This window comes from Mytilus edulis, chromosome 1, assembly GCF_963676685.1.
Source record: "Mytilus edulis chromosome 1, xbMytEdul2.2, whole genome shotgun sequence".
NCBI lineage: Eukaryota > Metazoa > Mollusca > Bivalvia > Mytilida > Mytilidae > Mytilus > Mytilus edulis.
Window position 1 is genome coordinate 16,740,343 of NC_092344.1, and position 24,078 is coordinate 16,764,420.

The 24,078-nt window shown below is 31.3% G+C and overlaps 3 protein-coding genes across 6 annotated transcripts in view; all 3 read right to left on the minus strand.

The window, feature by feature from the left end:
- Positions 1-24,078, minus strand: part of LOC139525068 (caspase-3-like) — a 108,335-nt gene that overhangs the window by 60,521 nt on the left and 23,736 nt on the right. The window lies entirely within an intron of this gene.
- Positions 834-16,669, minus strand: LOC139525123 (caspase-6-like). 2 transcript variants are annotated; one of them, XM_071320315.1, is made up of 6 exons: positions 16,577-16,669; positions 15,167-15,248; positions 11,351-11,589; positions 10,247-10,428; positions 3,735-3,900; positions 834-2,790 (listed from the first exon to the last, which is right to left on the minus strand). In XM_071320315.1, the coding sequence occupies exons 2-6, from the start codon at positions 15,172-15,174 to the stop codon at positions 2,564-2,566; spliced, it is 822 nt and encodes a 273-aa protein (XP_071176416.1). In that variant the 5' UTR covers positions 15,175-15,248; positions 16,577-16,669; the 3' UTR covers positions 834-2,563. The 2 variants fall into 2 exon arrangements, with proteins under 2 accessions (XP_071176416.1, XP_071176411.1); XM_071320310.1 differs by lacking the exon at positions 16,577-16,669 and adding an exon at positions 16,273-16,462.
- Positions 18,743-24,078, minus strand: part of LOC139525095 (caspase-3-like) — a 35,458-nt gene continuing 30,122 nt past the window's right edge. For all 3 annotated transcript variants that reach the window (XM_071320279.1, XM_071320286.1, XM_071320291.1), the window contains 2 exons: positions 22,413-22,584; positions 18,743-21,088 (listed from right to left, as the gene is read on the minus strand). In XM_071320279.1, the coding sequence (XP_071176380.1) occupies positions 20,859-21,088; positions 22,413-22,584 (402 nt within the window). In that variant the 3' untranslated portion in view covers positions 18,743-20,858. The remainder of the gene's footprint in view (positions 21,089-22,412; positions 22,585-24,078) is intronic.

Below are 24,078 nucleotides of genomic sequence, written 5' to 3' on the forward strand. Positions count from 1 at the left end.
AATAGCACAGAAAATTCCGTGTCCTTTATGATATCCAACTTCTGGTTGTGTGGAACACCATTGAAATGTCTGTTTAGAGCATGTCTGATGTTTTTGAAAGATGTTGCTTTGTAGTGTTCATCGTCTTGTGTACGTGCGTCTATGTTAAAGTGTTCAAACAATTCGTACAATTTAACTGCGTCAAATTCCTTAATATGTTTGTCCTAATCAGTTGCTTTCAAAATTGCTTTAAGTACTCAAGTTGCCCTTTGATAACTTTTAATCGTTTCGTTTTCATTAATGAGCATTTTCTTTTTTTCATTCTCATCTTCTTAAGGAAAGCGAACCGTTTTATGTCCATTTCTGAGATCTGCAAAGAACGGTAGTACTAACGGAGATCGGGTATGAAAAAGTCACGGCTTTTGTCAGGTTATTGCATTAACATTGACCGTGTATACGAAATACATGGTCTTCACGTGGTGCAAATTAGGGACAGGGATTAGTTGATTTATTGAGAGGTGGGGTAAATATTTCTATATTCTGCATGGCCAAAGAAATACAACATAGGCATATGTTTTACTGTCAGAACCAAACAAATCAGACCATAATTGAATATTATTTCCCCTATCAATTCGTTTTCTTTAGGTGGTCAGAGCTTGCTTGAAAGCCGGATGGCATGTTTCGGGGGACTGGTGGATGTTATTGAACGTTTCACTAAAGTGCGTAGAGAAAACATTAAAGTGAGCAACCCTCACATAGAATAATGTGCCAGCATTAAGACCCTGCATTATTATTTTCTCCTCTTCCAAAACAGCATGTTTTTGCATGCATAAAATAAGAATGAATACATTCAATTAAAGATTATATAAAATTTTAATTAAAGTTGGTCTACATTGCATTGCTCTACAGTTACGTTTGTCGTGGTAATATGCAAATATAAACTTTCAGGAAATATTCTAAATACACTTGAACACAACATATATCAAAATTTGTCGTTCCTGTACGTTGCCAGCGTAAAAAAATATTGAAATGGAAAAAATGAATGATGTGTTCTATGTTTTCTAGTTTATAAATGTCCACAGCCGCAACTCAGTAAAAAAATGTCAACTGTTTTAGAAGACAATAACAATCAAAACCAAGGAGTAAACATAGACTCATAAAAGCAAAGGACATTTACATCAACAGTTATAAATAATGAATAAGAAACATCACGAACTCCACTAAGAACCGGGAGTGAAATCAGGTGCTCGAGCATGTTATTCTGTGTACAAATATAATAGAAACTGTGATAAATTCTTTAATATAATGTTTGGTTATTTATTCATGTGTGTAAAATCATGGTTCCATTAAAATATTAATTTTGTTTATATATAAATTCTACCACTGCATCGAGTGTGATAGGATATTTATCCACTCGAGACAGTGAAATTTTCATTTGGTGGTGAATCTGTTTCACAAATGATTTTTAAACAAAATACAACCAAACTTATTTCTTCTTTTCAAATGATCTGCCAAAAGATGTGTCCTTTCTATGTGATGTCATCATGCATGGTCGCCTTTTTCATGCATCGAATTTTGACCAATGAAGAACTGACATCAAGAAATATTAACTAGAGAATGGTATTTATGAAATTAATGGAAAAAATATTCCTAACTGTATTCTTTTTTTTTTGGTCGAAAATAACGCTACCAAAGACACTATCATTATGTTGTGTTATTAAAGAAAAATAACATAAAAATACAAAAAATAGAAAGAAGTTATGAAGATTGCAGAAGTTAAATAATTGTATAAATCTGCCTCAAAAACTGTGAAACAAAATTTCAAATCATTGCGCAGTTATTACAGATTTTAGTTTATTGAATTTGAAAATGACAAATGAATCATTAAGTTGTGGTAAATCGAAAAAAAGTATACCCATTAGTGTGAGTTAAATGCCAGCTGTTTAATTAAATCTCCCAAAAATATATTTTTGATCAGAGCACTCTGTTTGGTCCTAGTTGAGCAGCTGATATTTATAATATCAATATGCAGACAACCTGCAAATCGTTTTTTCAAATTGTATTTGTGCATTTACATTAACGAAAAACATTTTTTCTTTGTTTCGCCAGCTAAAAAAGGACGATTACTTGATAAGTTCGAGCCAAATTTATCAACGTCGGTGTATTCAGCATGACGTCAATGATATGTCTGGATCAAAGTTCAAAAGGTCAGGTCAAAATATTTGATGTCACAAAGCCGTAAGATGCATTTTTATGAAGATCTGTTTACAGTTATATAGACAGATGGACCACCGATTAAATTAACTGTCATATGCTTAACGTCTGCCTCCGGGTTTGAGAAAAACAATCATGTTGAGATGTTGCCATTTTTTTATGTCTCTTTTTTGTCAATAAATTTGAACATCAATTCGATTATTTTTCAATAAAATTATTTTTAATGCATAGAGTTTTAATTGTGACATTGATAGAAATATCCGATTAAAAATAAAACTGTCGGATGTCATTTTTGAGGTGTTCATTCCCATGTTTTTAACCACTGTATCTAGAATAATATCACGGTTTTGATGAGTTGTTAGTCTACATTTTAATTTTTACAGCTTAAGACCAATTTTTTTGTAAGATGTGAAATAAAACAAGGCATCTGGGTAACATCGATCCTTGGTATGTTTGGTTGATACCCTATTCCAACTTTTCTATTCACTCTGGTTAAGATTTTATAGAAATCTTCTCCTTCCTTCATGTTACGTAGTTCCTCGGTCAGGTGTTTTATAAATGGAGTACCTTGGTCTGTGCTTCGGAAAGATCTATAACCTGTTTGAAAATAAGTCGTGCTACAATATACTATAAAATAATAATATCTATTAATATATAGATGACAGTTGTTTTCAATTTGTTTGATGTGTTTTTTCTTTTGATTTTGCCATTTGATATTAAAGGGACTTTCCATTTTGAATTTTACGTAGAGCTCGCGTTTGTTTAGGCTCTTGAGGATAGTTTTTTCAATCAATGAAAAACAAATAAAATACAGGAACCAACGACATTCATTGAATTGCAAACTGCGCTTCTTTCGCTTTGTGAATAAACCTTTGCTCTAAATCCAATAAAATTTGTTTGCACATGCGTATATTGACTACTGCAGATTAACGAATTTTATCAAATTGTCATGCATTTAATATATTTCATTAACTTAAAACACTTCCAATCTCTTAAATGATGCACATGTTGTTACTCATTCATTTTTTATTACTGTAATGTGTTGCAAGTCGAAATTGACATATTTGACATAGATACGAGAACCGTTCATTCCCCTCCGAAAAATCGCATTACCAGTCGTTTGTTACACAAATGCGCTACACCTATACACATCGGACTTAGAAATTACTTTAATTGTCTAAATCAGAATCAAAATAATTGATGCAAGCTACACTTTATTGTAGTTTTAACATGGGTAGGCATTTTATTGGTGTTATTTCAGCCCTCACTAACGCTCGGGCAAAAATAATCACGAATAAAATGCCTACCCATGTTAAAACTACAATCAAGTATAGCTTGCAACAAATATTTATTAAATATATCTACTAAATTAAACTTAATATCACAAATATGAATTCAATTTTGATATGCATGAATTAACAACGACCATTGGACTACTTGCGTCTGACATGGAATAGGCATATACACTATTTCTACTTGATTTAGCTACATAAGTACTAATAAATACTCTGAAACTGCTGTCATTATTTTATATCACTAACCATGGGAAGTAGAGTACACTGCAAGGAAATCTGCTTCATTAGGTATACGCATTGGTACTCCATACGATTTGTTATACTCATGATATTCAGCGACGCCATCAGCCTGGTTTGGATCTCGTACGACTGTCACATTGACACCACGCCCTATTCCCTCTCCTCTTGAGGTCTATAATTAAAATAACACAATGTATTGACACAAACAACGAATATACTATTTCACTAGTAAACTTTTTATGTGTGGACGTTGTTTAACTTGCAATTTATGTCTTGATGTTAGATGAATTTAAAATTAAGGAGGAGGTGAAATGACTTGTTAAAAAATTAGAACTGAATATGTATGCCAAGCAGTGATTTGGTCTAGTTAAAAAAGTTTAAAAGAAAAGCATGTCTGAAGCTGTCAAATCTATAGACCTCCTTAACGTAGAATCGTCCATATTATGAGTTAGAGCTGGTAGACTTTTCTATAATTGTGATATTGCTTGTCTTAAAAAAAAATACACTACACTGTATTTCACATTTTGAAATAGAGCAGGTACGATTTGTTTTAATTTGAATTTATCATCTTATAGAAATGCACTGCATAATATGTTATGATGATACAAAGAGTACCAATTAAGCCGTGTCTTTATCATGTATATACATTAGTATTGATATATCTGTCAAAAGTAAAATCACAAAAATACTGAACTCCGAGGAAAATTCTAAGCGGAAAGTCCCTAGTCAGATTGAAAAAGCAAAAGCTCAAACACATCAAACAGATGGAAAATAACTGTCATATTCCTTTCTTGGTATAGGCATTTTCTTATGTAAAAAATGGTGATTTAACCTAGTTTATAGTTAGCTAAACCTCACACTTTTATGACAATCAAATCTATCCAAAAATGATTTTCAGTTATGTTTTTGCTGTATAAATTTTGTCTACTATGCCGATTGATGTAGTTAGTCCACAGACGCAAAAAGTGACAGACATTCCAAACCGGGTTAAATTGAGCAGAAAAAAACTTTTCAAACGAAGGAACGGGATGCCAAAATTTAAGTATGAATATGTAACACGTTTTAATTCTGTAGAAAATGCATTCTTATTCATATTTCGCCTTCGGTCTCAAGTAATGAATTAGCTTTACTTCTCTTTGAGGGGTGAAGCTTACATATAATATCTCTGTTTAAAGAAACAAACTATACCTGACTATACCATTGCTGGCCAGTGACCTTGACCCTAGTATATAAGCACCTGTTCCATAATAACTTGTCATTATTTTTCTTGAGGGTGAAGTGGACACTTCACATGAGTTCTTTTTAGTTATTTTATTTTTATCTTAAATTTGGGAGAAAGTTATTAAAGTTACATTAACTTGTCTACGAAGTACGACAAGTTCTAATGTTATTTTGTTATTTACAAATAATAATTCCTCAATTGTCTACGATGTATGACAAGTGTTGATGGAAATGAATTCAAAAATTTCTTGTCTACGATGTATGACAAGTGTTCATGGAAATTAATTAAATATTTTATTGTCTACGATGTATGACAATTTTATATATTCATTAAGTTTTTGTATTAGTACGATGTACGGCACATGTGTTACTTAATTCATACTCCTGTTTGTTAAACAGGTAGATATTTAAAAGTATTTCTATTCACCTGAAGGTCGTGAGTACTCTTCACAATTTACACGTGTTTTACCTGCACAGGTACACATTTTGTATTACAATGGCTGAATTTGTTTATGCATATGTATTGTTTTTGCAAGATGTTTAGAATGATGTTTACACTTACTAGGGTGATGGTTATGATTTTCATCACCTCTGGAATGTTTTAGAAATTAAAGATGTTAAATTTAATAGGAGATCAAGAGGTATTTTGAATAAATCCTCTTCTTAACAGTTATAAAACCTAGTAGTTTTATAATAGGTCATAATGGCATGGCAATTGGAAATAATTGACAAAGCAACAGAACCTGTAAAAAGTAAGTTTTAATATCTAGTGCTACTTGTATAACTTCAAATTCTACTTGATTTGTGAATGTTTCTCACGAAAGTGCTGTTGAGATTTAAGATATATATAGGCATGTATATTGATACATTTACTCATTATTATTAATGTGGTAAAGAACCTGTATGAATCATGAGGTTTGAGTCAGTTTCACTGCCTTCAACTCTAGCAGAGTTTGTAGAGAAACCTGCTGCTTTATTTGAATTTTGCCATTAGAGGCTTACTTTTATGAAGATTTAGTTCTAATTTTTGATCTGATCTACTGAAATGATACGGTGTATGTACCTCTTTTTGGAGTTTGTGCCATGGCTGATGATAGTCCAGCCGGAGTTGAATTTGATACGTCTTTTGATCCTGCATTAAGGTTTTCAGAAGCCTTTAAGGCTTCTTTTAGTGAGTTTAATGGTCCATTATCTCATCCTGTTTGTTGAACAGTTTATTAAATCATGATTTTGATAAAATCAGGAAAATATAAAGTTCATAGAGGAAATAATACTATCACACTGAGAACTGTGACAATCTTAGTGTGTCGAGGATAAATTAAAATCAAAATGGCACTGCCTAGACAGGCCCACTCTGTGGTTTCAAAGATGCAGGAAACCCAGAGATATTTTCTTAAGGGGTTGATCATTACTCCTATTGTTGAGTTGGCTATTTCTTGTTGTAAGAATGAGCCATTGGATCTTGATAATACAAGGATTTTATTGTAAAATTCTTTTTGTTTGTTTGACCATGGATTTCTGGTTAAACCCATAGGAGATGCTCAGAAATATTTAGATGATAAAACTTTTTTGTAATTCTGTTGTGATAGTTGCTTTATCACAGTTCTAGTTATGATTGCAAAAAGCAAACTTGTGTTTATACAAAGATTCTAAAGCAAATTATAGATTCCTTGGAAGAGGTTCCAGGTCTAGCAATTAATTTACTCCCAGCTGTTATGGGAAAGGCAATATCAGTTTTTTAACTGCAGATGCTCTGTTGGTCAACTAGTGTACTATACTAGTAGGCAATTAATTCCCTTCATTGAGAGGGAGAGGTTTCCAAAAAGGGAACAGAGAATTTCGAAGAGGTCACTTTTCTCAACCAGTTGCTATATATACAGTAGATAACTTAAATATTATGATTTGGAAAATGTTTCTAATGATCTATTGATATTAGATATATTAAGAAATGGTTATAAAATTATTTTTAATGATGTACCACAAGGTTTATCATTTTTGAATTAAATACATTTCACCTTTCATAAGGATGAATTTTTTTTTCATAAGTCCAAAAATTGATAGCTAAGGGAGCTATTTAAGAGGTTGATCGATCAATGGAAAATCAGTTTATTTCCTATATTTTCTTAGTTCCTAAGAAAGATTGGTCTTCAAGGCCTGTATCTATTTGAAAAATTCAAACAAACTTAGTTTGTGGCTAATCAACATTTGGAGCAGGACCATTTATCTTTTGTTTAGATGTAATTCTTTTTAAAATAATAATCTATATATATATAGAGAGAGAGCTAACATCTATAGATCTCACAGATGCATATTTAGGTATCATTTATGATTATATCACAATTTCCTGATTCATGTGGAAAAGACATTGATATGATATTTATGTTTTTTGTTTTGGATTGGCTTCTGCATCAAGAGTTTTTACTAAGGTTTTAAAACCTGTCTTATGTATTTATGAAATAATGTCACTTGAAGTATATACATGCTATAGTTTATACATTGATGGTTCTTTTATTATGGATCAGAGTTTAGATGATTGTATTGTGAATACAGAAGAAGTGTTGCAAATGCTTGATAAGCTGTGCTTCGGAATAAATTTTGAGAAGTTGGTACTCATTCCTTGGAAGCACATTGTTTTCCTTTGTCTCATTATTGATACTGAGCTATTTAAGTTTTTTCTGACAGTTGAGAAATGGTAAAATTATCTCCCTTGGGAAATTTTTCTTAAATAGAATTGTGTAACTGTATTTTAGATGATTTACATCATATATTGGTCTTGTGACGAATGCTTTTAATGTAGTATCTGTGGGAATGTTACATTGCAGAAACATGGCGAGAAATAATGTTGAAACACTGTATAGTTGTTACAGAGTTTATTATCATCAATAGGCATGATAGGTGAAATTTTTTAACAATTTAAAATCAGAAATTAAATATTTGATTTATAGACCCATCCAAATAAGTTTTTGGATTGAACCAGATTCCTCTGACAAAAGAAGGATTTGGGATCCAAATTTGAAGAAAATGTTTGTTAGTAGAATTTATTGGAGCTTCTTTAAGAGTATGCACTCATTTTATATAGATTTCATAGTATTGTTGGCTATATTTTTCTTTTGGAGAAAAAGTTTTAGTCACAGAGAGTTATACAATCAGAAAATACTATTTCAGTAGCTTTTATTATGCAATAGGAGGTATAACCTCTTTGTCACTTAACATACTTACTACAAATATTTCATTATTTGGGCTTGGTGTTCAAGAAAGAACATTTTTATCACAGCTCTTTTTATTCCTGGTAAGAAAATTTTGATGCTTATCATATGTCTACAAAATTTACAGATTCAAAAGGATGGCAATTGAAAAGAAGATGTATTTGTTTTGTTGTTATTACATTTTCATTTTCAAATCTGTAGATAATTACTTCATTGTCTTTAGACCAACAAGCTCCTTTCAGAGATGTTTGTATTTTTCATGATCAGAATTAAGACCTTATATTTTCCCATCTTTTTCATGGTTGGGGATAATTATAAAGAAAATTATTAGTGATAAAGTTCAGAAGGCTCTTTTGGTCATCCTTTTTGGCTTGCTCAGAGTTGGTTTTCTTTGCTAAGACCAATTTTAATTTATTTGCCAGTTAAACTGCTAAGCATAAAAATTAGTAACAATGTTGTATACTGAAGATAATGTCTTTCCGTCAGGAAGAGACTTAATTTAACTGTATATTGTAAAAAATATAAGTGAACCAACACCTGAAGGGTTGATTGTGCAGTAGGGTAAAAACGTGTGTATTATACTCAGAAATCACTTAAATATAAACAGGAGATTTCAGAATCATTTGTAAAATATATTTACACTTCATCTTGGAGACCTTGCATCTATAATCAAGCATTATCAATATTTTTTGAGAAATTTCATTATTTGGTGTGATCAATTCCTTATCACCATCTAAAAAGGATGTTATTGTTTATTGAATTTTTTGTAAAACACAAGTTTTTCATATTCAGCATGTTTAATGTGAATTTTCCTTGTTCTATGTTGAAACAGACTTTATCCTTTAAGAAAAAGATGTTACTTAATTTGTTTGTTTACTACATGTATTTGTGGAAGGTTGCTTAAACCTGAATCTGCAATTGAAGAGTTAGATACTCTTTCACTTGGGAGATGAATTTAGTGCTATCTTTTTTAGGTTCTTAATATTCATTGGAGTATTTAACATTGAAGACTGTCTTTTATACTTGTGTCTTTATTTGCCTTGACTTCATCTGCCTTAAAGTACTATCTTTATCAGCTGTAGATTTACATTTTATGTCTTTCATTCAGAGACATGGCACTTTATTTTTTCATATACATGAGTTATCTGTTAGTTAGTTTACCTTATGAGGTGATCAAAGGTTTTGATAAACCAAAACTTTGTGTTGTTAAGACAATGATTTATCATGTTTTGTGTACAAAATAGGTGAGAGAATTCATCTAAGTCTTTTCGTAAAGTTTAGATAGTTAGAGAGAGTTCTAATTTTATCCGAGGTTTTAAGGTTAACTCATTTAGAGGAACCTCTTCTTAAGTGCATTTAGCTTCAGGATGTTCTATTAAGGACATTATGGCAACAGTTTTGTCTGGACATATGGTAAAACTTTTCAAGTTCTATAACAGGAAAGTAAATAATATCAGTACTAAAACACTTTTCTTCAGTTGTAGTTACTGGATGATCTTGTGATTTTTATCCTTTATTAAATGTTGGCATTTATATAAAAATTGTTTTTAGTTTGTGTCTACACTTTAAACAAGCTAATTCATTACTTGAGACCGAAGGCGAAATATGAATAAGAATGTTCCTTCATCCAAGCATATCTTGGATGTGCAGGATGAAGGTCATTCTTAGAATATGAGCCTGAGGCTCGAAAGTAATTAATTCCCACCCTAGGGATTATCAGTCAGACCCACCCTTTTCCACTGGGTTTTATATTTGGTCGACACAAACTTGCTTTAAATTATGACAAGTTATTATGGAACAGGTGCTTATATACTAGGGTCAAGGTCACTGGCCAGCAATGGTATAGTCAGGTATAGTTTGTTTCTTTAAACAGAGATATTATATGTAAGCTTCACCCCTCAAAGAGAAGTAAAGCTAATTCATTACTTTCGAGCCTCAGGCTCATATTCTAAGAATGACCTTCATCCTGCACATCCAAGATATGCTTGGATGAAGGAACATTATACAACGAATTAAGTGTGTGTAGCTCATTCAAAATACTATGCACAGACAGTATTAATTTCTTGCAAATAAAATATTAAAAATTCTAACCTGAAAAATGAAAATTTTTGGCTTCAGTACAAGTTCTGGACAGTTTACTGTATCGAAGAATGACATCACAGTTGTTAGTTTAATAGATCTATCTGACATATAGACATTGTCCTCATCTCCATGTGTCAATAAAGCAACAACCAAGCAGCCTGTTTTCTCTAATTGTTCCTTGTCATTTTTAACTACAAACATACACAGATATATCAGCTTTGTCTTTAGTGTAAATAGTTATCAAAGGTACCAGGTTTATAATTTAGTACGCCAGACAAACTAGATCAGACTTTCAAGTGGATATTTCACACAAAAGAAACGTTTTTGAATATTGAAATAAAACATGGACTGTTGGACAAATGTTTATGCAAACGAGTTCGTATATCAAAGAATACAAATCAACCATCAATTGTTATCAAAGTGTTTCACGGGGTGACATAATGTATTTTCTTAGACGAGTATTATCTTTATTTAACAATAATTAATATTTACGTATTTTACTTTAAAAAAATAGTAGATGAGATGTGATAGCTGAAGTTTAAATGAAATGGATGTAAACAATCATAGGTCACCGTACGACCTTTAACAATACGAAAAATAACGGCTATAGATATATTATTTCATATTTTTCACTTTTGGCCTCTTTTAGCCGACTATTTTTTATTGTTGATGGTCGTAACCTTGGCTGTAATATGAATATTCATAATGGTAAAATCAAGATGGAACTCATCTCGCATTAGAAAAAACTTTTTATTCGCTTCTTTAAACAACGGTGCCTCTACTAATCACGGGATTTTTACGGTACATCACATATTGTCCCTTTTCTGGATAAAATTTAAACCATCAATAGGGAAAGCGGAAATTGTTTATTTGTTTGTAAGACTTGTGAGACCAGGGTGTACTGTATGGTGTTATTTAATTGTGATGATATAGCTTACTCTTTCTCTTGACATTTATCCCTCATAAATGTATAATGTGTATGGTGTTTGTGACGTCATATCTGACAAAAATTAGAAATATGCTATAGATTTGGAATCCAATATGTATTTGAGTCCTACACATTTGTTATTTTTTTAAATGGGACTTTCAAACATAATAAACTTTTCGTCTTACTCTCTTCAAATTTTTCTTTCATTTCTTCGAAACTTGCATCAGATAAAAGTTCATGCTCGAAACCAAGTTCTTGAAAACTTTGGAATAGGGATGCTGCATCGCTACTACTTCCTTTACGATCAGGTAACTTCAAACCACTTTCAAATGTTTCGTTGTTGATCACTATTGCTATTCCAGAACTAATTGAATACTTTTCTTGCTTCAAATGGCTTTTTGAAATCTTAGCCTGCCCGGAGTTACTATAAGAGAAAATTCATAATTATTTTTGGGAATATCCATTATACATGACTCAGTACTTATAAATGTCGTCATTGTGTTTTTGTGCTATGACATATTTTGGTATTATTGAATTTCGTTTTTGCTAAATAAATGTATTTGTCAATATGACTTTTGGTTTCATTGTTTAGACATATTTGATTGTTTTTATTGGAATTTAGATTGTGTTATTGTTGACTGCTGTATCCCTAGTTTTGACGTTATGTCTGTTTGTTTTGTTCACACATCGTTGTCAATATAATAGAAAATTATGGGACTGTCATACAATTGACGAGGCTTTGTTGGCAAAATAATCTAAGTTCTTCTACTACTGTAATCACAAGCCAGACTACCTGACAATCTTAAATGAAAATGATTGTCAGTTTTCCCATCAAAGTTCGGTTGTTTTCTCCGTGCATTTCGGCTTCTTTTACCAATAAAAACTGGCTACCACGAAATAGCCAAAATTGGTGCTTAAAAGTGACGTTTAAATACCAACAATCAATCAATCAATCTTAAGTGACAGGTTTGGGTAGTTGAAAACCAGGTTAAATCCATCATTTTCTAAATTAGAAATTGCCTGTTCCAATTCAGGAATATTACAGTTGTTATCCATGCGGTTGATGTATTTGAGCTTTTTATTTCGCTTTGGGTACTTTTCGTTTAGAATTTTCCTCGGAGTTTGTATATTTGTTATTTTAAGTATATAGAAAGAATATCATGATAATGTTATATTTCAGTAGAGTGATTAGTGTTCTCTAAAAACCTAAAACACATATCCTTTTACTTTATGAAGACAATTCAACTCGTTTTCATTTGTTAATTATTTATCGAAGTCTCTGGCATGCCAAAAAATAAATTGATATTCTCTTGAATTAAACAAATATCAAATACTGTCTTTTTACTGTTGATATTTTATTTTAAGAATGTGCTGTAATGTACTGGGAGTATTTTAAGATAAGTATTCAATCAAATTCAATTCTTTTTTTTTTATAATGAATTTTCTTTATTGTAACAAATAGACTAGCACAACATGTATGAACAAAGGTATACAGAATGGTATTTTCACACAAAAGAAGTATTAAATAATAAAACAACAATTGAATATGTATGATGATGCAATAATAGGTTGAAACATAAATAAATATCTTATAACATTGAAATCTTATGTGTTCTTGCAATATACATAAGTGGTGTTTCAATCAAATTTTAACATTTATTATTTATTCTATGATAGGGGCCCAGGGACTTCAGTATTTGTTATATTCCTCTACAGAGAGGTTTTTAAATGAAATATATTTTTCTAAATTCAAGTTTTCCTTTAAATAGTTTTTTAAAGCATTTAAATTTGGCACAACTTCTTGAAGTTTTGTTCGGTAAATATAGTATTTTGAAAGTAAAATAATCTTATTTTTAACAAAATTCAATTTAACATTTTCGTAGATACCAAATAAAATAATCATGATATTCAAAGGCAGTTCAATATTTGTCATTTCAAAAATCCAAATGTTTAGTGCATGCCAGATACTGGCGACCATTGGACAGCTCCAAAATAAATGTTCTATGGTCTCTGGTCCTTCTTTACAAAATGTACATATGTTGTTACTATTTATTTTCATCTTGTAAAGTAGTGAATTAGTTCCCAAAATTCTATGGATAATTCTATATTGGAACCAGCTAAGCTTAGTGCTTTTATTATATTTTGTACACGAAGTGTGTATTTTTTTCGAGTTAATACCAGTCATATTAAGATGGTTCTCCCATTTTTCTTTTGCAGCAAATTGAACATATTTTTCATTCAATATTTTGTACATTTCCTTTGAACCTTTTTTTGATTCAAAAAAGATACTTATGTTAAAAGGTAGTATTGCATGATTTTTTTCTCCTTTACTTCAATATTGATCGTGTTTAACCACTCATTAAGCGAGTACGCTATTCCATAATAATGTAAAATATTTGGCCTAAATTGATATAATTGTTGGAAATTTTGAAATGACATAACTTTGCCCTGGTCATCTAACAAATCTTGCACTGTCCAAATTCCCGCATTTGCCCAATTTTTATAGTAGACTCTTGAACAACCAATTTTAAAGTTTTCTACCTCCCATAAAGAATACGATAGAATTTCATCAATACATCTTGGTTTTCTATTTTGATTAAGGTTTTTCCAAGCATCAAAAACCTCTTGCCAAAATTTATTTGATGACCTTTTAATAGGCACAATATAACTTAATTCAATAAAATTTAATTGCTCCACAATAGAGACTAATCTCACCCACTTTGAATTCGAATTATACAGACGTCTTACCCATGTAAGTTTTAGTCCTTGTATAAATGCTTTTAAATTTAGCATTTTTAAACCACCCTTATAATAATCTTGACATAAAAGATCTCGCTTGACCTTATCTGGTTTATTATCCCAGACAAAAACATACATTTTATTTGTTAAATTACGTAACATATTCTCATCTGGACTAGGGATAGATAGAAACAGATGATTTAATTTAGCTATGACCAAAGTTTTTAAAATGGTAATCTTTCCAAAGGGGGTGAGATACTGTTTTGACCATTTTTTCAAAGTGTTGTCTATATTATCTAAAACTGGCCTATAATTTAAATTAATCATTCTATCTAGGTCGACTGAAAACGTAATTCCAAGTAGCTTAAATGTACTGGAGCCCCATTTCAATCCCCACTTTACACAAATTTGATCCTGGCTATGTTTTTTGCTACCTATCCAAATAACACTTTTTTTTCTATATTCGGGGCTCTTGTTATTTTTCATCCTCTTTAATGCTGCAGTTAATTCAGAAAAATTAATATTTCCCTCCAATAACTGCTTTTCATCTTCGCTAAGCTTGGGTATCTCGTCATAACAATAGTCCCGTGTTAAATCAACCTTTTTCAAACAATCTTGTTTTCTATAAAGTTTTTCATAAAACACCTTTGTCTGATTTAATATTTCTTTTTGTTCTTCCACTATAACACCATTTTCTAAAGTAAGTATTTGAATAGTCTTATTAATATAATTTCTAGTCTCTAGATTTAAAAAAAAATTGGTAGGTTTTTCTCCTTCTTCAACTTCTTGACCTAACATATTGTCCCTGAACCTTCTTTTGTCTATACATTTTAAGTTCTGCTTTTTTCTGATCAATCTCTTCCAGATTTTCTACTGTTAGAGCATTTTCTTCTAATTGTTTTAACTTTGAAATAATTTCATTTTCAATTTTTATACCCACCTTTTTTTTATAAGAGGCATATGAAATAGTTTTACCGCGTATTTCTGTGAGTAGAGTTTCGAAAAATAACTGGTCATCAACAGTAAATTCAATTTCAGAGTTGTCAATATTTTGTAAATTTTCATCTCTATATATCTTGACGGCATATTGTTCTTTTATGAGTTTTTTTTTATCTCTTTAACATAGTCAGTATCATGAAGAAGGGAATTCAATTCATTTAAAAGCATTTTTGATGAGCTTTTATATGAAATGGTGTTTTCCTTGTGAAAGTTGAGCGTGTGTGTACAGAACTAAAAAAAAGAATACTACACTAAGTAAGTACCTCTCCATTTAATAGGTATTGGAAACTGTTTTTGTATTTCCTGCTCCTTTATAAAGACAAGCATCCACTTTGTCCTGATTTTCTATTTCGATAAAGTTTATAAACAATTTACTAAATGTTTTGATAATCAATTGCATGTAGCAGGATTAGACTAAAATGACATAAATGTTGAAATAAACTTTTGAGACGACTTTAACTTCCAACAGAAAGTTGTTTAAGCTGAATTATATTAAGAATTGTTTCAAATTCCACTTTCTATCGTACAAATGCAATAAATTGTAAAAGACTTGGAGAACCCTCTCAGAGAAAACCTTTGTATTGTAGATACTATTTGATATTTTTTTATTTTCAAATTTTATCTTAAATGTTACAGTGAAAGACTCTGTAGTGAAGGACGCACTTTGACCTGTTATGGTTTACTTTTACAAATTGTTACTTAAAAGGGAAATTTGTCCCATTGGTAAATACACCACATCATCTTACATTTATATACACCAAAGACACGAAACACGGCTGAGTAAAAAAGATTCGAACAAATATATAAAAGATCAAAAAGTTGTAGTTGGTCAGTAAGTACCAAAAAAAATCGATATAAAGAATTAGTTGATAGAAGAAAAAGTATATAATATACACTTTCTTACAAAAATTACAAAGAAAGTGCAATAAAGATACAAGAGTAGTCAAAATTAAATATAAGGACACATAATAACCAGGAACGTCCGAAGTCAAAACCTCAATAAAATGATTTCAATGTTCGTTAAAATCCACATCAGTTGCCTAAGCCACGTGTTTCAAGTGAGTTTTTTAAGAAAATAAGTTGCCACATACACACATACAGTTATATTTATGATTATTTACTTTCTTCTTTCATTTCCAAATAGCTTTTTTTGAAAGGAAGATTACAAATGTATGATATTAACAGTTTAAAAACAGCAGATTATTCAGATATACCTCTAAAAAAGGCTATTACATTTTCCATGAAGACTTATAGTAAACAAGGAAATAAAAAGATGACATTCGTTCTTATTTTCTTTTTTTAAATATGTATACCTAGCAAGAAATTACTCTTAAAGTTCCGCTAATATTTACATATTTCAATATTTTACCTTTTGTTTTCTGTTATCTAACGAAATGAAGAAAGGACTCAAAGTACAGCTGACTTCCTGTGAGGTATTTTTTTTAATGGTTCACTACTCCATGTACTCATATGTGTCCTATTTCCCTTGATTTTTAAACAACACTAACATAATTTTATTCATACCTACATATCGATTACTTCTACCGGGAAATAGATATGACGATAAACTTAAAAATAAAATTAGTAGGTCACATGTTTAAATTTTAACATGCATAGAAATCATGTATATCTAATTGTTCCAACTGTGTTTTTAATTTTATAACACGACTTACCAGTTAAAGAACACTATAAGTCAACATTTTGAATGTTCAGCAATCGTTTTTTTAAGGAATTCAGGATATTGTTATGTTTTCCAATTTGATATCTGCTTATAGATATTTTATATTTCACGTGATGTTTGCTTTTATAGTACAGATTAGATATTTATTTATTTTTACTCTGGCGCAAGTATGAGTAATTGAGAAGCCGATTCATCAAAAAATATTCGAGCAATGATCGATTATTCAGTGTTTTCTGTGTTGTGTATTGTGTAATGTTTATTGTCATTTTTCCTTTATTTGCCTTGGCTATGTCAGTTTATTTTCGACGTATGAGTTCGTGTTGCTTATTCTTTGGTTTTCTATGTTGTGTCATGTGTACTATTGTTTGTCTGTTTGTCTTTTCCATTTTTAGCCATGGCGTTGTCAGTTTATTTTCGATTTATGAGTTTGACTGTCCCTCTGGTATCTTTCGTCCCTCTTTTAGAATGTCCCTTTTGGTATATTTCGTCTTTCTTTTTAACCGACAGTCATTCACATCTTGTAAGAACTAAGATTTATTCAAATATGATTTCGGAGGAACTCAGTAAGATTTTTATCACAATAATTTTTTTTACAAAAAAACAATATGTTGCATTTGAATTGAACAGAATTTGGATCTTGGCTAACTTTGATAACTATATACCCCACTGGGAAGATGCCACTGCTGGTGAGCGTTTCGTCCCCGAGGGTATCACCAGCTCAGTAGTCAACACTTCTGTTCTGTGTTGACATGAATATCAATTATATGGTAATTTTTATAAATTTCCTGTTTACAAAACTTTGAATTTTCGAAAAACTAAGGATTTCCTTATCCCAGGTATATATTACCTTAGCCGTATTTGGCACAACTTTTTGGAATTTCGGACCCTCAATGCTCTTCAAGTTTGTACTTGTTTGGCTTTATAAATATTTTGATTTGAGCGTCACTGATGAGTCTTATGTAGACGAAACGCGCGTCCGGCGTACTAAATTAAAATCCTGGTACCTTTGATAACTATAGATTGTAAAAAAAGTACTTTTGTTTTTTGATGATGATTTAATTATGGGGAAATCCAATTCAATATCAAGCCTAATCTAATTTTCAATCGGTACAGAATACTGATCAAAGAATCCAAGCTTTTAATATGGAAAATCACACGTGAATTTCGTCTATAAGAGACTCATCAGTGGCACTAAAAAGAAAACAGAAAATGTATGGCAGATAACTGTCTGAGATTTTATCATTTGTTGTTTCATGACCATACCGAACATTCAATCATGTTTTAAAACTCTCACAGAATCAGCTGGATTAACTGTTATATTATCAATTTAGAGTAAATGTTTTGAAAACTTTGATACCGTTGCATATTGTATGTTTTGCTACGTGCTTTAGGTTTCACTGTGACTGAGAAATTAAACAAATAAAGAATAACACTTTGCTTTTTGCATGTTTTTTTTATGTGCATCTTCTGACTTTATGTCCTGGATTGATATCCTATATCCAACTGTGTTTTCTCTTCAATGATATGTGAGACTGGAAAAGTCCATGAGGATTTTATTGGGTTAATATGATATTAAAATTAAAAACAATGATAATTGTTCTCATGGAACATTTTAAATTATCGTAAAGGTTTAAGTTTGTAATAAATCAAATTTGGGAGTTTGAGTCAAATCAGTAGGTTTAAGTTTGGCAGTTAATGCTACTTAAAGATATTGTAGAAATATATCTGCCGTTCTGTCAAAATCTTCATATAACGTTTATACTTTATGTTAACTAAAAAAAAAGAAGAAAAAATTAAAAAAAATGGAAAATATTGTTTCAAACAGGATACCTATACTAGTCCATTGCAAGTGTCCTAGGTTTCCACTTTTAGTGTTAGTACCAACAGCCATTCTCATGTCGTTTGTACATCATGCTTCTAGATGTTAAAAGAATATTGCAAACTACGTTTGCATGTTGACACTTCATTTAAACATGACTGGAGTTTTTACCTTTGTGTTCTTTTCGTCATTTTTCGTCAGTGCCATGGTATTTTCTGTTTGTTTTTGACATTTAAATTTGAACATCTCATTGGTATCTTTCTATTTTTTCGTATTATCACAAAATCATAACAAATAGCGACATATTTCAACGAAATAACCTAGTAAAAAAGAAAAAAAGATGTCGTTATTTTTTTATTTTGATTAGAATTTACTGTAAAATGTTGTGACCACAACTTGATAAATGTCTTACTGGTACATTTAATTGAAATTATATGTACTAGATATAGGAAGATGTGGTGTGCATGCCAATGAGACAACTCTCAACCAAATAACAATTTATAAAAGTAAACCATTATAGTTCAATGTACGGCCTTCAACACGGAGCCTTGGCTCACACCGAACAAAAAGCTATGAAGGGCCCCAAAATTACTAGTGTAAAACCATTCAAACGAGAAAACCAACGGTCTAATCTATATAAAAAACGAGAAACGAGAAACACGTATAAATTACATTAACAAACGACAACTACTGTACATCAGATTCCCGACTTAGAAAAGGTGCAAACATTTGCAGCGGGATTAAACGTTTTAACGGTACCAAACCTTCTCCCTTTTTTTGAAATAATAGCAGAACATCACAACATAGAAAACCACACGATAAAATATCAATTGGAAGTCTTAACTCAATCAAAAAACGCAAATTAACACACTTTATATATATGAACGAATAAATTTAATCTGCGATACCTGAATGCAAATGCACAGTTAATAAAATATTAGGGACAAACATACAAGGCCAAAAAACAAACAAAAAAGTTCAAACAAAGCCATGGCAAAACACCACCGCGAAATATCTTACCATTCGAAAATAATCACTTATGAAAAAAAAACCGGTTTTTATAATATTTAAGGAATGACTGTAATATTTTTTCTGTCTATGAAGAAATAACATAAAAAATTTGGTGCACACTGAATAACGCGCGTAGCGGGTTATTTAACAGTGTGCACCACATTTTTTATGTTATTTCGAATAGACAGAAAAAGTATTACAGTCATTTCTTATAATTTAATTCTATATTCCATTTTAAACCGTAGAAAACCATGAAAAAACGTTGATGACGTCACGGTCACATGACTAAATTATGTCTATGGGCTGATAACAAAATAACGTCAGCCAATCAGAAGACGCGTTACATCCAAAATTAAATTATCTACAGGTAATTGAAAAATAACTTTGTCGTTTTAGGTTTACTACTTATGTGTATAAAATTCGTCCAATAATTAGGAATACTAAGAAAGCTATGTCATATAAATACATAATTTAACACTAGATACAAATTGGGGTGAATATCAAATAAAACTATACAATTAGAGCTAGTTAAAACTTCCCTGTACAGATTTAAGGAGAATAATCTTGATGTTCATACAAATGTAGTATTAAGAAGTGAAAATTAGTAGATATTCCAAATAATCAAGGTCATGTTGATTTATTTGTAAATCTTACTTTGCTGAACATTATTGCAGTCTACAGTTTATCTCTATTTATAATAATATTCAAATAATAACCAAAAACAGTAAAATTTCCTTAAAATTACAAATTCAGGGGAAGCAACCCAACAACGGGTTGTCCGATTCATCTGAAAATTTCAGGGCAGATAGATCTTGACCTGATAAACAATTTACCCCCTCAGATTTGCTATAAATGCTTTGGTTTTTGAGTTATAAGCCAAAAACTGCATTTTGACCCTATGTTCTATTTTTAGCCATGGCGGCCATCTTGGTTGGTTGGCCGGGTCACCGGACACTTTTTTTAAACTAAATACCCCAATAATGATTGTAGCCAAGTTTGGTTTAATTTGGCTTTGTAGTTTCAGAGGAGAAGATTTTTGTAAAAGTTAACAGACGACGCCGGACGACGACGACGACGGACGACGGACGCAAAGTGATCAGAAAAGCTCACTTGGCCAGGTGAGCTAAAAAGGTCTTTGGTAAATTGATCCATTATTATGTGTGTCCTTATCCAAATATTCAGGTGTTATACATCAACCCTACAAGTTAAATAAGCAGATTGGAATTTGTTAACAATGTTTAGCCCATGCATATTTCAACTTTCGTTAAGGTCTGGGTTTTTTCAAAGCTAATATATTGAACATTACATGGTTCGTATGTGGTATACTTGTACTCGAAACTGTCAATTTGAAATTGAAATCTCAAATGAAATGTATTTCAAACATTGAAAATTTCTATATTTATGACCAGTCTTCTTGCACTAATTTATGGTGTGGATGCATTTTCTAAACTTTCTGATTGAAAACCAAGTCCTTTGTAAGATGCGAAATGAAACAAGGCATCTGAGTAACAATCCTAGAGCTTGGATGCTTTGGTTTATATCCCATTCCAACTTTTTTATTAACTCTGGTCAATACTTTGTAAAAGTTTTCACCTTTCTTCATCTCTCGGAGCTCATCTGACAAGTGACGTACGAATGGTGACCCTGTCTCTGTGTTTCGAAAAGATCCATAACCTTTAAAAAGAAAATGAAGTTCAATATAAAAAAACACAGATCACGAATTATAGCTCAAATAAAGAAACGATCACATGCAGGTTGCAAATTCTGAAAATACAGAGAATGCAATTTCCTATAAGAAGATCCGTTACGGATAAAACTGTGCCACTTTTGCTATATGAAGTTTCGTAAAAAAACATAAATCCAAGAATGGAAAGTTGATCTGCACATTTTTTTTTAAATGTCAAAACACTTTGAGTCGTCCGCAGAATTTAATATTCGCCGCTAACATGCGTTTTTATATTCCCAAGTTATGTCTCTATGAAACAGGGGTCGAAATTAGCGCTAGTCCGGTAGTCCGGGACTTGTAAAATTTGCGTCGGACCAGTAGATTTTGTCAGCTGGTGGTCCGGCGGACCAGTAGAAATTTGTCGATAAAAATCACTGATTGCATCGCAATCTCCGTTTGTTTACAAAACAATTTACCTGTGAAATCAATTACACGGTATTGGGGGTATTACAATTGATCAAGTTAATTAATATCTCGGGTGAGCGTCCTTCACAACAATATAAAATGTGGAAATGTTTGGAAGGAGTTAAACCGCCGGACAAAAAAATTAAGATAACTGAAAATCAAAAGGAAGATCGAAATAAAGTAAACGAAAGTGACAAAAGGAAACGCAAATACCAAAAATCATGGGAAAAAGATCGTGAATGGTTGCATTATATAGTAGATCGGAATTTAATGAACTGTACAATATGTGAAAAATTTGCAGTGACAGACCTAGATAGGAAATGCATTTTCGTAACTTGATCGTCAAATTTCAGATTGGATTCTGTACTTGCTCATGAGCAATCAGAACAGCATAAAAAAATCTACGGCAATAAAAGACAGGAAGGCACCCGAGGAATCCAAGGCAGGGAAAATTATTCAAACTTTAAATCAAAACGTTTTCAAAAGGTTGGTTTTGCAGGACCAGTAGATTTGGAGCCGGACCAGTAGAGTTTTCAGTCCACTGGTCCGGCTGGCCAGTACACAAAAAAGCTTAAATTCGACCACTGCTATGAAATGAGACAATGATATCATTTTGATTTAGGGTTTTGTTGTGTGATCTTTTCTAGACTTTCTTACTTCAATGTTCCAATTATAAGTCATGAAGTTAGTATATGCACTCTGTATGATTTAATTGTATAGTTTACTTTTGCTATATGTAAGTAAAATACTAATTGAGTAAATGTTCAAGAATCGAAGATGATAAGCATACATAAATAGAATAAGCTAAATGGTGAGAATTGGTTAATATAAGATTTACCAATGCGACCATTGATATACTACACTAACCAGTAGAAGTAGAATACACTGCTAGGAAATCTGCTTCATTCGGAATACTTATTATTTCTCCGAATTCCTCGTCATACTCCACATATGAAGCCATAGCATCTGCCTGGTTTGGATCTCTATTTCGTATAACTTTCCGTTCTACACCACTTCCAAGATCGGATCCTCTACAGGCCTAATTTTTTGGGCAAACGATAAATTTATTATATGCAATAGTAAAAAAAAAAGTGTTGTTTTGAATTGATTGAATAAGTTCAACAGTGAAATATAATCACATGTAAAAGTATCGTAAAAAAACTACAACCTTACCTTAAAAAAGTGAAGACAAAAACGCCATTTATGGAACATAAATACAATAATGCACTAAAAAAACAATGATGAGAACAATAAACTAGTTAGACCTAACTGAAAAACCTAATATAAACTGTTTTAAAAATTTTAAACGCATACGAATGTATCTTAACTTTTGTTGAAATTTCAGTCTTTAGTGTTGTTTTGCGTCGTTTCTATTTCGATAATGAAACTGCTTCACCTGCATATGGGATATATATTTCCCAATTTATTCGATATTCAAGAGCTTTCAGCTCCTACTCAGACTTTGTAAAATGTCATCAGTGTCTGAGTAGTAAGTTGATGAACCAGGGGTATGTCAAAGAACGTCTCGTCCATTTTATAAAAAAGTTCATCGGAAGGTACCAATACCTTGTTGATAAATATTCCGTGTCAACTTCACAAATAATACATGATGGTCTTGATGTATATATTCTGCGTACTGATGTTGTTTATCATCTTAACAACGTGTTATATTGTTCTTTCATTTCTCTTTGTTCTATTATTAATATTACTTTTACTATTGGATTGTTTTATGTGATATTCGTTTTTAACGTGGCTCGGTACTTAAACATCCCGTCAATGTGTTTATATTATCTTTCATTTTTTGCTGGTGTGTTTTGTTTATGCGACTTTTTGTGTTTCTTTGGTTCTTATAACTGACTCTTTACTTTAAAAGATCCCGTCAATATGGTATTGTTCTATTATATGTCATTATGATATATCTCTATTATCACTGGTGGTAAGCGGATGGTCGTAACTTAAAGTTACGACCATCCGAAGATGGGAGACAACTCTAGGGATAATTTTTTCTTTTCCGATTTTCGTGCAGTAAAAAAATGTTTCAGTCGAACCGCTTGTCTCTTACATACTAATCGTCAGTGCGTTGATATTGAAACAAAATTTGATACATAAAAACATTCCAATTTTTGTAAAAGGATCATTCAATAATTCGAGCATGATGGTCGTAACTAAAAAAACAAAAATGTTCAGGATGGTCGTAACTTAAAATTGTGATGGTCGTAACTCTTTATTAAATAGGACCGAATAAGACAAGGTAAGAGTTTTAAACGTGTCTTTTGTTATATGAATATATTATATGATATGTTTGTGAAGTTGATTTCACTAAATGATAAAAACTAAAAGGGGTGAAGAGAGGGATACATGTAAAGTGCAAAAGGAAAGAAAATTGGAACGAATCGAAAGAAAAAAACCAAACAATACAAAATGAAATGACCAGTCACTGTTACTTAAAATATAATGTATAAAATCAACCAAGAGGCAACTAATTATAAGCGGTTAAGTTTAATAACAATATAAATTTCTCAAAAGTGGAGAA